Source organism: Lissotriton helveticus, chromosome 12, assembly GCF_964261635.1.
Source record: "Lissotriton helveticus chromosome 12, aLisHel1.1, whole genome shotgun sequence".
Taxonomy (NCBI): Eukaryota; Metazoa; Chordata; class Amphibia; order Caudata; family Salamandridae; genus Lissotriton; species Lissotriton helveticus.
The window spans coordinates 726,574,672-726,590,401 of NC_136073.1; the positions used below are offsets into that span (position 1 = coordinate 726,574,672).

Genomic DNA, 15,730 nt, shown 5'->3' on the forward strand with positions numbered 1-15,730 from the left:
GACCACAAAATCAGTGTAGTACGTGTTGTGACCCATTCTCAAAATGATTCCCTGTTCAATGGCCCAGAGAGGATTAAGGGAGTTCTAACAGGGCTTTAAGCATATCACATATCCACCCACACTCCTCATCAGTGCAACAATCAGCCAATTAGAAGGTTCACCGCGTTCAAAGCGGGAAACCAATCTTGCAAGATCCTCCTCGTTCTTACTTTTTTTCTTCCTCTTACCTTTCTTTATTCGTATATTTGTTTGTTTCTTTGGGTCTTCTGGAAAGTGCTTTACTTCTCCATGGTTTCCAAGTGTGGGCTAGAATTCTATCCACAGGGTTATAAAAGGTGTATTTTGTGATGGTCTCTCTTTAGAGCGCCTCCCCCACTCTTTGTTGCACAGATTGAACATCACCTGGATATCGTTAGCGTAGTTTTTTCGAATACTAAGTAGATCACGCAGGAGGTTTACATAAATATCAAACAATAAAGGTGACTGGCAAAATAATAACCCTGCAGTCCTCTGACTGGACTGTTTTAGGAGACGTTAACACATTACTCGCCACATCCCTGGCCTCTCAGTTTCCTAAAAACAGGTGGCATCATATAACAGCTGCTTGTGGCTCTCCATCACAACCCTCAGCCACTGTGACAGGATACCATGGTCAAGAGAGTCACAGGGCCCGGATCACCCAGCATGCTCCCCGCCCGCCAATACCCACAGTCACATTATTCACAGAGATAGAGTGGGTGTAAAACGGCCATGTTTAATATCAACAATCATAAACATGACAATACATATTCAAATCAATAACAATATCACACTTTTATTATTGACATTAATACATCTTTGTTATTAGAGTTCCCCTTTCCCCCAGCACTAAGGGGCCCTCTGGCTCGCATCTCCAAGGCTGAGCTCCCCACATCAGGTGCAACCCACCTGCGTCCCTGAGTGATGGGCCCCTGCCCTCTGGTCCTTGTCCGCCATCTCCGGGGCCCACCCTTTGCCCACCAGGCTGCCCATGATCCCAGGAGGCTCGTACCTGGCGCCCTAGCCTCCCCAGCCAGTGGCCCCAATCTCCCTGCGGAGAGCTTACGTCTCTCCCCTCAGTGCTGGCCTAGGGAGTACGCAAGGCAGACTCCCGTCCATTCTGTAAGTATATGTCAATGGTCTAAGGTCTCTTTACCGCCACAAGGGTGATCCGGGCCCACAGGTCCGTCACCCTCCCCACTGCCCAGTAAGTAATAAGACCATATCCCCCTGATCCATGTATCTGTGCCAGTGTCAGATAAGTGAACTCCATCATGATGGAACATTGCCTCTCCTGAAATAATCCTGTGTGGGATGTGACACAAGCGGCCCTTCACTGAGCACAACTTTGCCAATTTCCCGTTGAGACGCCTGACCGAAACATTCAATGCCGTCGCCCGGACTCCAGTGCCCCATGTCTGACGTGGGATCATGCAAGACCATGCTATCCTGGCCTGGGGACGGCCCGCCCCAGCCATGCAAAATGGAGTGTCCTCTTATAAATACCGCATTTCCAGATGCACAGAGCCCCATATTAAACGTATTCAGCCCTCTTTACTGCACTGGAGCTATCCATGGTGCTGAAACTCCATACACCACCATTGGAAAGTTGTTTCCAATGAGTGATTCCGGAGCAGGAGCCCCAGACCAGATCCCAACCTGAACCATTGACCACCTCCTGTGCCCAGACAAATCGACTGGCATCATAAGTTTGAAAGGGTAGAACCAGCAGCCTCAGACAAGTCATTTTAATGTTTACTGCACTACAATTTTATGGTGTTTTTTGTAGAGTTCTAGTATGTCAAGAAATTAAACGTAATGGACATGGTATTTATTGGATTGATTGAACCCTCACATTATCTCCCACGAGCTAGTCCTTGACTGGTCAATCAACTACTGAGAGAGTCGAGGATGCTTTGGGGTCAAGCTTTGCATTGCTAGGGTGACCCGATGGCTCCGTGTCACCAGGACACCACTTTTCCATCCTAGGACTTTGCTGACACATATCATTGCTCTGCGGGAGTTGTAGTCTTGCTCCAGTTTAATTGTGCAAGTTGGACCAATGCACCTGATTACAAAGATATGCAAAAGAAAAGTCCTGGAATGGAAGAGTGGTGTCCTCGTGACATGGAGTCTTCTGGTCACCCCTGCATTGCTTACCTAGTGAATTCCATCTTGGTCAGTTGTCAACTCTTAGATTCTCACCTTGGTTATCGACAGTGCCCCCTTCAATTCAAGGATTTGTGAAAAGGCCATAGAAAGGCCTTTTAAATCGCTACCCTTTATGTTTAAAACCCTAAACTATTGTGTTTAGTATAAAGCCAGTATGGTTGCTCATTGGTGTGGGGGAGGGGTGTATGTTTACATGTGCACATACAGGTGCTTGTAGGTTTGCATTTGCTATTCCAAATGTCGGTCTACAATAAGCAACGTGCAAATATGAAACTTGAGTATTCAGCTCTGCCTAGGCTGACTCATCCTTTCATCTTTTTAGTTACGATAAAACAAGGGCCGCCGCGCTGCTGAGAAATAAGACCTAGTTTTGATGGGCCAAGACTCAATTACACTTGTGGTGTTCACTATTTGAATGTTTGGGGTTAGGAAGGAAAGTCTCCTCCTCAGTGACTCGCAGGCTGAGTCTTGTGCTTTCATTTAAAAACCCTAAAACATTTTGGTATTGATTGATCCAAATTAAAGCACTTGGACTGTGGTATTGGACGGCAGTGGGTTGAAGACCAGGCTGCAGGTCCCAGTGATATGAAGACTCTGGTTAATATACACAACAAAACAGCAGTGTTGACCCTAGGACGAACGCACTTGTGCTAGTGTAGATAATGCTAAACAATAGGGCTCCTCCTTTTGCAGCTCCACTGTTCGGGAACCTCCATACATACAACAACAACCTTATTTAAGAGGGAACACTCAATGTATTTTGAAATACTCTTATTCTGAAAGTTCAGAGCAGTTCATAGCACGATGTTCTATTTTCGATCCATATAAGAGGAGGGAGCCATAATGGGATTTAAAAAAAGTCGTATTTTTTCAATTTTTCGCGCTTCCAGCCAACGCGTTTCATCCTGTTCAGGACTTCATCCGGGTTTTCAAAAGAGAGAAACCATTAACCCGTATTGGTGCTATTGTGTGCTTTGCTGCATCACTCTGCAGATCCCACTAGCGCGAATTGGTCATTTTAAGCAACACAAGGACTAACCACATCAATTTCCTGATCACTCATATATATTGTTTGCAAAATCCTTTATAGGGTGAAAAGTGTTGGCTATGCGAAATATTGATTAAATAAAAAAGGCGCTTTTTAATCACATTATGGCTCCTCCTCTTATATGGATGGAAAGAAGAAATTCGTCCTAGAAACTTGTGAACTGCTCTGAACTTTAATAATAAGAGCATTACGAAATACATTAAGTGTTTCCTCTTCAAGTTAGACTCTGGTTAATGTTAATATAGACGGTTTGTAAATAGACTGAGTACTCCTACATATTAGCAAAAATGTGAAGCAAACAGGGGGCGTTTTTTTTACTGATAAGTAAATCAGGAGGCACGATGTGTTATCTAGAGCATCCTTAGTGTATTGATTTTGGAAACGTCAGCATCGAGCCACTCCAAAACATAAGAATTGTTATGAAGTCCGCAAATGACAAGCGACGGCAGTCACTGCCTCTCCAGGTCACGTGGGTGCCCTCCACACAAAGCATTTTTTTTTATTTTTTAGTTAACAGCCCTCAGCATGCTGAGACTCGTAGACCCACCCCTGTACTAGGAAACACAACTTGAATAGCCCTGACAGCAAAGGCGTAACTTAAAACCCCAAACTAGCTGAGGAAAATGGATGGGTTAAGGGCCTCATGGCGCTATACTGTGGTCTTGGCTCGGTCTATGCCGTGCAGACACGGCATCCGATACTTATTTACTTTAAATGAATCCAAAGGTCAAGAAAATGATCCATGTTTATTCTGAAAATCTGCCATGGACCTGGCCCTTTTGGAGCTGCGTTGGACACCCCTGTCCCGAGTGGATCGAAGGAGGAAAGGCCAGAAGGGCTGGGACCCAGTCAGGCTTCCATGACGGTCCCTCCTGCTTTGGCTAGCAGTCTGCCCGCCTGAGGCCCTCCGGCCTGGCAGCACCAGCGGGGCGGAGAGGCTGAAAGGAATCCCAGAAATGGGTATTTGTAAAAAAGAGCCGATCTTGTTACCGATGTTGACATTCCGGTGTAGGCGGCTGGTTCGCGGGACAAGCTCCGACACGCGTCCCCTCTCGCCTCGGGGTGATGTCCAAAGCAGCTCAGGCTGTGAGGAGCTTTCACGGCGCGTTTTCTCTAATTATCCTCGATGTGATCTGAGGCAAGCTGGGGCCGAGCCCGAGGTGAGAGCAGGTGTGAGAGGAGGCGGCGAGAGGGTACCTGCTCACCACGGGGCCTCCCAGGGCACAGTGAGGGAGGCGACGGAGGCGGAGAGGCACCGGTGTCACCGGCCTGCAGAGTGAGGTTGCGGAGCGGTGCTGGGGAGCCCTGTGTCGCGCAGGCAGGGGCTGGGTCCCCGGTTTCTGAAGCCTCCAACCGAGCCTGGCCTCCAAGTGCTTGCCTAAGGTCGGTGAATGCGCGACAGTTTCTGCCTCTACCCGCTGGAAGAACGGACTGGAGGTAAAAGGACCCGAGACGCTGTTGACGACCGAGGAAAGCCGCGTCTTGGTGGGAAATATCGCGCTGACCCTTGGAGGGGAGAAGTGCCGAGCTCCGTCGTGCCTCCTTGCACCGAAGGGGAGGCAGAGAGAGACCTGTCTTGGAGGTAGAGAGAGAGAAGGGCTCTGACTTACTCGACCACCCCGTCGGTACTGGTGGCAGGGGCTGGATGCCCCCCAGCTGGACTCTTGGTGGTAGGGGCCGGGAGTAGATCAAGACTAGATCTCCCATCATCTCTCCCACTGGGTTGGGACAGTCCTCCCTCCTTGCCCTGGGAGGAGCTGGTCTCACATCCACCCCGTCTGACTGTCACTCGCAGTCCTTGGTTCCAGCGGATTGCACAGGTGGTCATTGCCACCACCTTCCCACCTCCAACGCCCAGAAGCGCCTGGAGCTCCACCGGTGGCTGCTGGCCATGGATCGGGGCTGGTGGAACCACAACCTCTCCGCCCAGTGACCAAGCTCCATCGCGGTGAAACAAGAAGTGTTAACTCGTGGGGACACCCGCGAGGAGTCTGCGGAAGCATGAAGAAGATCTTCTCCTGCTCCTCGTCCCAAGTGGCTGTGGGTACCATCGTTCATTTCCTTTGCCTTTTGTTGTCACATCTGGATTATGTTGTGGTCGCCATGGTGCAAGTATGACTCCATCTTTCCATAGTTCGTGTTGACAATTTGTTAGTGCTGTTTTGACCCAAATATAGAGGTGTCGATGTTTTTTTTCAGTGCTTATTTAATGTGGGCCTGTATAATGCTGAACCAATCGAGGGGCTTTGTGCTTGAGCGGCTACCACACTACCTTAATGTGTGGTGCCGGATGGGATTTGGGTTGTTTCCCGAAGAATATCTCATTAGATTGTGAGGGTCTCGTTATGGATATTCCCGATACCATTAATGTATTTGACCGATTAAACGCATAGTGCACAAGGGGCCAACACATTCTAATTAGATGTTTAGTATTGGTTGGGACTTAAGTTGTTGTCTGCAGAACTGCAGGTTGGATTGTAAGGGGATCATTGAGGATATCCCCGATACCATTCCTAAATGTGCTGACTCAATTCGAGACGTTCAGTCTCTTCAAATACCAACCGGTTCCTCTGGGTCTAGGGAACCCTTCCCGTGCCAACCAAAGTATTGCACGTTTTTGGCGAGCGATGTGGCTCCTGCATGCCCCGTCTTGCCCAGTAGGCTATGAATAGTGACCCGAAAGGTGAATTTACCAAGGTTTTAGATCTCGTTTGATCAGACTCTGGAAGACACTTGGCAGGACACCACAAATGTAGCAAACTTTATAATTATTTGAGGTGCAGCTCAGTTCACAGTGCCACAAATTATTATTATTGCAGGATCCACCTCTCAGGTGTCTTCTGTATTATTATCTTCTGCACTCCCGACCTTCAATTTTATTGTATGCGTCAAGTGGAGTGCAGTTGGCTTTTTAAGGCATGTTAGACTGTTTTAGCTAGACCTATACTTGTACATAGTTTGTGAAATCGTGAAGAAGCTTTTTTCCCCGCAAAGTGTACACCTCCTACTGAAATGCTCCTTCGTATTTAAAAATGCTTCATGTGTTTAATACCTGATCCAATGCCACTCATTTTATCAACGTAGAAAGATAAAAGCTTGACTCGAGACCTATGCAAATCAAGTTTGTGGAATTCAGCTACTACCCTAGCTTTACTATCGAAGATGTTAGTTGGTCCTCTTGAACTCCAAAACGAACTCTTCCCCAACTCTAAACTCCGCTTTGCACTACTGTTAACGCCTGTACTAACAACGACCCAAATCCATACACAAACCTTGACCCTAACTAGTTACCCGGACACTAACACAGAACCCAATCTATAGCAAAGCATTGACCCTTGCCACAACCTGTAACCCAAACCTTAGCCTATAGGCCAACATTTGACCTGACCTTTCTCAGCACCTATACTTCTTTTATTTAATTTCTTGGCTTTTTTAAGATTATATAGATATTTTTCCGTCACAGTGACATAAAAATAATGTTTTGTGGTAACTTCTTTTGTGTATGGATTAGTATGTTGTTGACGCTTTCCTCTTAAGGACATTGTTCTTCTGCAGTTGGGTGGCAGAACAGGATCATATGCCACCAAGACACGAGGCTTTAATGCTGGGATCCCTTGACCCAAGCGTATTATCAATGATCGATTCTACGACTGTGGGGGGTGTGTGTGGGGATGGGAGATTTCCCATGCCCCATCTAGAACCTCTGTTCCCATGTCTGCAATAGCCATGACAAGTCTGAGGGGCAGATCAAGGCATAATGTCATGAGTTCAATATAGGACACATTTGCATGCAATGCATACATGGAAATAATTTGTAACTCCTGAAAGCTCCTCACAGATCTGGCCCTCCTAGACCAGGCCTGGACACACCCATCCTATGCAGTGTATTTGCCACCTTCATGAGCTCTGTGCCACATCTAACTGAATTTTGTGATAGTTGTCCGCACACAAGGATAAGATACTTTCAGATACGGGTCCAGGTCTTTAAGATCTCAAGCTCTTTCTTAAAGCACGTTATTGGAATCCCTCGGCTCCCTGAAGTCAAATCAAAAACAACTTTATTCGGTTTTACATATAAAAAATCATAAAAGTTACACAGCATCTAAATATCATTTAAAACATGAAGCTACAAAAAATTACAGTTCCCTCGGCTCCCTGAAGTCAGATTGAAGCCTGGGCGGTCACCACACCACAGCGATGCAGGATTTTAAAGGACCCGCAAACTCAAGGTGATCAATGCCAGTGCTGCAGTGCAGTCACTGAAGACAAGCCTCCCTTGAGGACTTGAGACTGCACAAGAGAAGTGTGGGGAAGGAAGGTCTGTGAATATTGAGACTGGATTGGGGAGTATTCAAACAGACAGACGTTTCTAAGGGCCGTGGGAAGCTCGATAGTGGCAGGGGGTGTTTGTAGAACGAACAAGTACGCGAAACACAGAACATTTTATGAACAGATTAGGGAAGCAGATCTATAACAGTCTAAAAAGATGGAAGTAATCAGTGAGAGTGGGAAAGCAGGTTAACAGTTAAAAATATTGAGATGAGAATGTGGCAGGAGATAAGACGAAAGGGTATCGGGGAGAAAGGGGCAGTAGAGCATGGTCTAAAATAGGTAGAAATAGGGGAGAGATGTAGTGTACCTGATGTCTTTAGCGCACAGACTATGGTACCTTTATAAGAGAGGATTAACATTTGATGGCAAACGAGGTCAGAAGGTCCGTCTAGGCTGACCGTGTTCTGACAAAACTTTGCACGTGGTCTGTTTGTCGATGTATGCGTCGTTAGTACCACTGCTTTCTTCCTTGTGCTGGTTGGAAATTTGGATGTGGTCATTATATCCCCTACTCCATCAACTTCTAGATAATACGAAGGATTACCCTCCAGGTTTAGGCACAATACTCGACATGTATCAACACTTAAGCAAGTTCTAGAGTCTTTGAGTCTCCCATAACTAGACCCAGTACACCGACAACCGCAGACTAGACAGTTTATCATGATGTGCCATGGTCTGTTGCCTCTTTTACTGTGCCAACAGCTAAATGCTTCTTGGGTGTGCGGTTGCAGATGACCCTTTCAGAGGAGGACATTATACTCCAGAACTATATGCAATACCCTGGATAAGGCTCCAGAAGTAGACCGAATATTCATGAGTAGAGCTCTTTGTAAAGCACAACATTTATGGAAGCAATTACTTTAGCTCCCTCTTGTCCAGACTTTAGAGATGCTTGGGAAGGTGACTGGTGAGCAGCTTGGTGGTCTAGCCGTACATCTCAAAGGTGGCTTGTCCTATGGGGTGAAATTCAGCTATTTCTGCAAAGGTATGGAAAATGCCCGCCACAGGCCAGTGCCTTAACGTCATACACAGTGAATAGATACTCCAGATGGGGTTTCGGATGAGGCCTCTACAACTAGATACAATGTCCCCAATTAAGTCTCCACACTCCTAAAAAAAAAAAAAAAGAATAGCCTCCAGAGGAATACCCAACAGCTTCAAATGAATGTATGATGATACTACGCAATTATGTTGATCGCGGTATCTTACAACGCGGGTTTTACAACGCAAGTCGTTTCAACGACTTGCGCTGGAGGGCCCTGGACTTAGGGACAGTACGATTTACTATTCCAACACCAGTCTACGTACAGTGGGGAGGGTGTTGGATAGTAAATCGTACTATTCCTTAGCTTGCAGCACCCTCAAGCGCAAGTCATTGAAACGACTTGTGTTGTAAAACGCACGTTGTAAACCTTTTGCGGTGAAACTCCCGCGTAGTAAAGGTCGTCTCCCGCCACAAACAGCACTTGTGCAGCTTCCACTGCCCATCCAGCAAAAAATTAAATGTTTGCTTTTGTTCTGTTCCTCATTAAATGTGTAAGATGGGTACCAAAATCTATGCCTCCATACCTAGCTCAATTTCTGAAAAAACACGTCGCAGATTTCACATGCAGCGCTGCGGAGTGTCCATTAACCAGTAAAAGCTTACCGTAAGAAACTGAATCTGAGCATTGAAGAAAAATGTAATTGTGCGGACATGCGTGCAGGCATTTTAAAATGGGTCTTTGTTGATTCAAAAATGCCTAACGAGCTATTGGCTACAGCCTCCTGGCCCTCAAGCTATAGAAATGAGATGCTGGTGGCAGAATCCGCCCATTTATCCGGGTTGGATGGACCAGAGGCTGCAGGATAACCTTCGAGACTGGCACGAGTTGTTAGCTGCCCCACATGGTGATGGAGAAGAGGCTTGTTACTTCCACAGGATTTGGTCACCTATATATGTCATTTTCACGTGGCAGAGACTCTGAGGAGATTGCTGTAGTCAGGACACCTGCATTGCCACAAGCCTAATATTCGCATTTTCTTGTTTCTCAAACTGAATTTTCTAAATGTGCTCAGTGGCGTAACGTAACTTGTGGGGGACACCCTGTGAGGTACATGGATGGTCCACCCCTTTGACCCAACGGCCAAAATCTGGTATATTTTGAATTGAAACCTCCAACATTCAATGAAATGCCTCTATGTTGTCTTGTTCAAAGTTCGAATAAGAAAGTGAGAAACACTCCTAACATATAAGCTACGCCATTTGTAACATTATTGTCAAGAGCAGGTTATTTAACTGAGACAGCAATCAGAACAATGCCAAGGACCGGCCCTATTGTCTGAGGAACCGCCTGTCGCTGAAGAACAAAGAACAACTACATAGGGTTTGAATTAGAATTGACATTGATGGAAAATAACGTGAACATTTCAAAGACAAACCTGAACCTCCAATTTCACAGACTCGACTGACAATATACACTAGGAGTACATAACATATGTCAGTATCCTGCCAGCTCCAAGAGAAATAAATGGGTGTGAATTATCTGCATGCCACACACTTACATCTGTCAGGGGTTGTGCATGATAATAACCACTCTATCATGTTTAAAATGAACAGAGGAAGCAATCTCAACCATCATGGCTTTCATAGTAATCAGGACAAACACAGGCAGGCAAACGAGGCAGAAAAAGAAAATTGCTTGGATGCTTCAGAACATTGATGCAGATGAGTGTCTGTTTGTATTTATCATATCTGTTGTGTAAATAATTCTAATTACAAGATTTTAGGCACACGTATCACAGACTAGTGCAAACAACACCGTAAATAACACATCCTGTAGAAAAAAAAAACACATTAGCAAGTACCTACAGACAGAATCTATACTAATTGTAGTTGGCGAAGCAATATGAAAAAGTGCAAATACTTTCGAAATGCATAATAAAACAATCACCAGTCCAGCCATATATAAATCAAGTGTGTTTGGTAAAACAATCCCCTTTTGGAGTGGCATCAAGGTGGAAATCTTTTCAAAGAGCATGATAAAAACAAGTCCAGCAGTATGCAAAAATGAAGCAAGGTTAGTCAAACAATTCCCCTTTTGGTTTGTGCATGAAGGTGTACATATTTCAAAGTGACTTAGCAAACAAAAACAGGTGCATCAGCTTATAAAATCAAACCAGTTTAATCAACCTGTGCCCGTTTGGCTTGTGCAAGAGGGTGCAAATACTTCAAAGTGACTGGTAACACAATAACAAGTTCAGCAGCATAAAAATAAGACCCTTACGCAAACAAGTCTCTTTTTGAATGCACAAATGTTTCAAAGTAGCTGCTGAACCAATAATGAGTTCAGCTGCATAAAAATCAAAGCAGTTTACACAAACAGTTCACTTTTTGAAGGTGCAAACATTTACAGTGTCTAGTGAAACAACAAGTTCATCAGCATAAAAATCAAACCAGAATATGTGAGGTCCTGTTTTGCTGAAAAATAACCTTTTATGGATGTTGCATGAAACTTAAAGACAACATTTCTCTGCAAAATGCATGTACGAGCCTCTCACACATCACCCACATTAGGAATAAATTCCAGGAAAACGATATTTAAAACAGTTTATGATTCAAGGTCATCAGGGCAAGACTCTGCAGATCAGAGCTGACTCTCAGTGGGCCCCCTGGAAGGCTGAGGACTTGAGCCCACTTTGCCCATGCCTTAAAACGTCTGTGAATGTGCCTGAAAGGAAGACTTGCCCTCTCTGTGCAGCCCATTTCTGCCCTGTGGCCAGTAACTGGGCCCTGCACAGGAAAAGCAGCCTGCTGTGTGCTGCTATGTTTTCATGATATTAATTAATTTATTAGGGAAGGCCGGCAGGTCGGGTAATGAGGCATCAATTACACCACCGCTGGCCTGGTACACCCCCCAGATAACCTGCAGCAGCACCATTCAATGGGTCTTAGTCGTGACAACAGGATACTGCACGTCTACACCTTGGTGGGTCAGGTGCCGGTGCAGTAGTACCAATTGCATCGCTTACTTCACACTTACTACCTTGGCTTTGGCAGCAGTCTGAGCAGTGGCAGGGCCGGGGGCAGAGTAGGCGCATTGCTGGTTTGTGCCGGTCCAGTTTCGAATTCCACTGCAACGTGCATGCAACCACAACCCGCGCATGACTGACCCACCCTGAAGGCCACGGTGTGTGGTCACTGTCACTGCGCATTTGTTGAATGCCACTGCAAGCTTTGGAAAAGCATTGTCCGGCCATCAACACTGGAAAAATAAATACTCCAAGATGGTCGCATATGCATGGTGGCCATCCCATAACTGGTTTTCATAAAGCTTAATAGAAATTCTTACTGAGTGTCCACCTTGTAGGCACCATGGCCATCTAAGGATATGAGACTGCTCTACTGTCAGAAAAACTTTGTAAGAGTGTCTAAACCTACACACTGATAATGTCAAAACCTTGTAAGAGTGTCTAAACCTACACACTGATAATGTCAAAACCTTGTAAGAGTGTCTCAACCTACACACTGATAATGTCAAATCAGCTAGAAGTAGCTTAGGAGTCACATTACATAGATGCAAGAGCACATACAGTAACTCATTGAGGGCACGATTATGTACAGTACGTGCAGGCGAGATTAATGAAGGAACTGGGGTTTCATTCATAAAACCCATATGTATAAAGCAGATGGGGTCACAGGAAAGAATCCAAGAGAAAACGGATGGGTAGTCGAAGGGTAGATGAGGCAGCCCAGAAGAATGTATCCAAGGAGGACCTACATGGGTGAACAACTTAAGTCACAGGTGTCCACTGTTCTCTTATTCTTCCAAAGTTAATAAAGAGTTCTATTGAGTTGGGTGATAAGTCTTGTTGTCAGCATCGCAGTTGTTGTCCTGTGGTACTAATGATTATTTACAATCCTGTGACAATTGGGGTTATAGGAAATCACAGTTGGTAGACCAGCTTCAGTGTGTAGGCTTTGAGACATTGAGGGTGAGAGGGACAGAATCACAAGCTCCATCCCTAGGGTTCAGATATCGCACTAGGACACGGGGCACATTACCTATTGGCTACACTTAATTCAGAAGCTGCTCCACTTTTGAAACTCACACTGAGTGTCAGCCAAGTGGCGTTTTTGCTGTGAATATAAACACAAATATCTGAAGAGAACAGTGGAACTGCAAGGATGCTGTGGGCCCTTAGTTGAGCAAGAAATGTTGCAATTCGTCCCCTTGCAGTGCTTACATTGTCCAGTTTTTAGGTCTCGCCTTGGCAGCCCTAGCGCTGTCTCTTCGAGACATGCTGTATTCAAGTATGGTCTTGAAGCTTCACCCATTTTTTGCCCATCTTTCAGGTGGCTCATGTTACTGTCCTTTCTAAATGATTGCTTTTGATTTGTAAATAGGCTTAGTTGTCTCTCCTTAGTACCGCCTTTTCTCCTTTTGTAACCTCCCATGAGGACTAACCCTCTTATGTGTGTTGTTACTCAGTATGTTTTATTTACAGTCTGTGAGCACTATTTTCTTAAATGATTTTCTACTATTGCACGTACAACATGCTTTACTTCAACGGTGCCCGTTTTTCCACTCTCTGCTGACTGTCTGCTCCTATCGCAATTCCGCCTCCAGGAGCCGTGCTTTAGGTTTTAGCACAGCACCTGCTTTTATATTTTTATGAGCAATGTCGTCAGCGTGTCATATTTTCTAAATGCGCCGCTCGGCCAACTTGCACCTTTTCATCTAATCTACATTTGTTTGGCAGTACGGCACGCTTTAACAATAGCGGCTGCGCGCCTTTCTTTTAGTCGGAGTAGCAGCCAATGGTGACCGCATGCCTTTATTTACAAAACGCACGGCTCGCTCCACTCCAGCACTTCATTATTTCATTAGCAATGGCGGTCACGCATGCTATTCACAAAATGCACGACTTGCCCGACTTGTTTGACTGAATCTACTAGTCTGTATTGTGCTCCGCTTTGATAAAAGCCCCTGCAGACTTAGCCGATGCGTGTGAACGCTACAGAGATGTGCGAATAAAGTGCTCTGACTTTTTCTTGCGGTCTCCTCTCTCCATTTTCCTTTCAGCTTTCCACCTTTTTTCGTACTCACTCAGACACTATAAGAACTAATATATCCTGAAACATCTGTAGGCCAAGTTATAAACCGATTGCCCTGTTAATGTTTACCTATGTTAGCTTAAAATAATGTACAATTCTTTTGAGTATGATTTTGATTAGGCAATCGGAACACATTAGGAAATAAGTTATATCTAAATATGCAGCATCTCTAAACCAAACACATACCTAGTTTAGTTTAAATATAGCCAGTTGTGTTTTCGGTCTCCTTCAGTCACTCACCAGATTATTGGTTTGCAGTGGATTTAGCATTTTGAGTATACTATCGATGTTACCGCTGACTGATACATGTGCCTCTTTTATTGTGTTGCTATAAAACGATAAAAAAATTGTAATGAAAGACAAATCTTGCCAAGAACACAGAGCATCCTCGTAAACCTCCCGAAATACCAGGGCAGAGGTTTTATACAGGAGCTCGACTGTTCACCTCCAGATTGTAAGAAACTCCTGTAAATAAAATAAGACCAATCCAACCAAATAACTGGCACTTTATTTTCCTAAAGATTGATTCGCCCTTCCTTGCTTTATATCAAGGTTCGCGCTAAATAAATGTACATTCATATTGCGCTACAGTTGCATCTTTTTTAACCTTTTGACCTCTGAGGGGCCCCCACTGAATCACTATAGGTAGCCTGTACCCCTCCCCAAGAAACATCTACGATTTGAATCGCAAAAGAATGTACAAAAATACAGACACAAGTATACATCAAGACAAATGCACATATTAAGGGCTATTTTATTGAATTCGGAAATAAATGTTGACATTTTAATGGGAAGGTTTGAGCTTTTCAACAGTTTTATTTTTAAAAGATGAAGCAATGTATATGCGCAGGGCTTTAAGTGGGCCACGTCTCACCGGTGCTGAGCACCGGCAGTTTTTTAAAGGAGGCCTCGAACCAGGTCTCTATTGGGCTCTGTTGCCGTGGCACAGGCGGTCCGTTTTTTCCGGACTGCAGTGACAGCGGCACATCGATGTGCGCGTGCTCACACTCCTCACTTCTCACTATTGGAGAAGTTACGGCATAACGTCTTGCCAGGTGAGCTTTGTAGGGGAAGGGAAATCCTTTGTTCTTTCTACCATTCCTATGTGATTTTAGAGTTTATCCGTTTGTATCTCTTCATTGAGTGACTTTACACCTTGTACATTTGTAATTTTTCCCTCCTTTCGCTCCACATGTACATTTGAAATTTTGTTCCTGTAGTATATCTCCTATGTAACTCATTTAATGCAAAGTACTTATGTAACACAACTGGTTCTTTTGTAAAGCGCTCTGACACCTTCGGGTAATGTTTGCGCTATATAAAATCGCATTAAATAAATACATTGAATAAAAATGCTTTAAAGAGAATCACTTTCTCTCTGGATTTCCCTTCTCTTTCTGAAACTCAGGAGCAGCAACATTGTCGTGGTGTCACCAGCAGAGGCACAACTAGTGCCACATTTTAGGAGGGGCTACTAAAAATTGGGGGTGGGGGGCTGATTCTTCCAACAATAAGCAGAGTGGAGATGCAGGGGGTCTAAGAACGGGTGAAACCACAACAAAGCCTTGTTACCAAGTAAATGGTCTTTTTAGGACCTGTGAAGTTCTCGGGTGCGGTTGTGTGTGTGCCCGGGAAGCTCTCAGCGGGGCTGCCAGACGGGGGGGGAAAGGGGGTGGGGCTGAAGCCCTTTCAGCCCAATGGGCGATGCGTGCCGGGTCACCAGGGCTTTAATTGGAAGCTTTTTGAATATTATATACAATACATGCCATAGTTTCTGCTTATCTTTTTTTGATAATCAAGTTTATTAAATTTCGAAATTTGCAGATCAAACATTGGTAGCAATTCGACATGTTGTACATATACATTATATGAAATAGGACACGTTTTAGTCTCATACTAGTTTCTGCTTATCTTATGCAACCAACAACCATTGACAAAGCCAATATGTTCTGACTTGTAGGTATGATGTTACTTGTTGTATCATATATCTGGATGCAATGACAGAAACAGCAAAATACCAGACAGGCGGCACACTATGCTAAGCAGAGACTTTTAGCTTATGT

At 44.8% G+C, this 15,730-nt stretch overlaps 1 protein-coding gene across 3 annotated transcripts in view; it reads left to right on the forward strand.

Annotated features, from left to right (window-relative positions):
* Positions 1–15,730, forward strand: part of ANKRD35 (ankyrin repeat domain 35) — a 1,062,691-nt gene that overhangs the window by 829,407 nt on the left and 217,554 nt on the right. Inside the window, exon 1 of one of the 3 annotated variants that reach the window (XM_078670750.1) lies at positions 5,135–5,278. The exons of the other annotated variants lie outside the window; for them this stretch is intronic. Within the exon in view, the coding sequence (XP_078526876.1) occupies positions 5,240–5,278 (39 nt within the window). The 5' untranslated portion in view covers positions 5,135–5,239. Of the gene's footprint in view, positions 1–5,134; positions 5,279–15,730 lie in introns of those variants that run through there. 3 annotated transcript variants of the gene reach the window in all.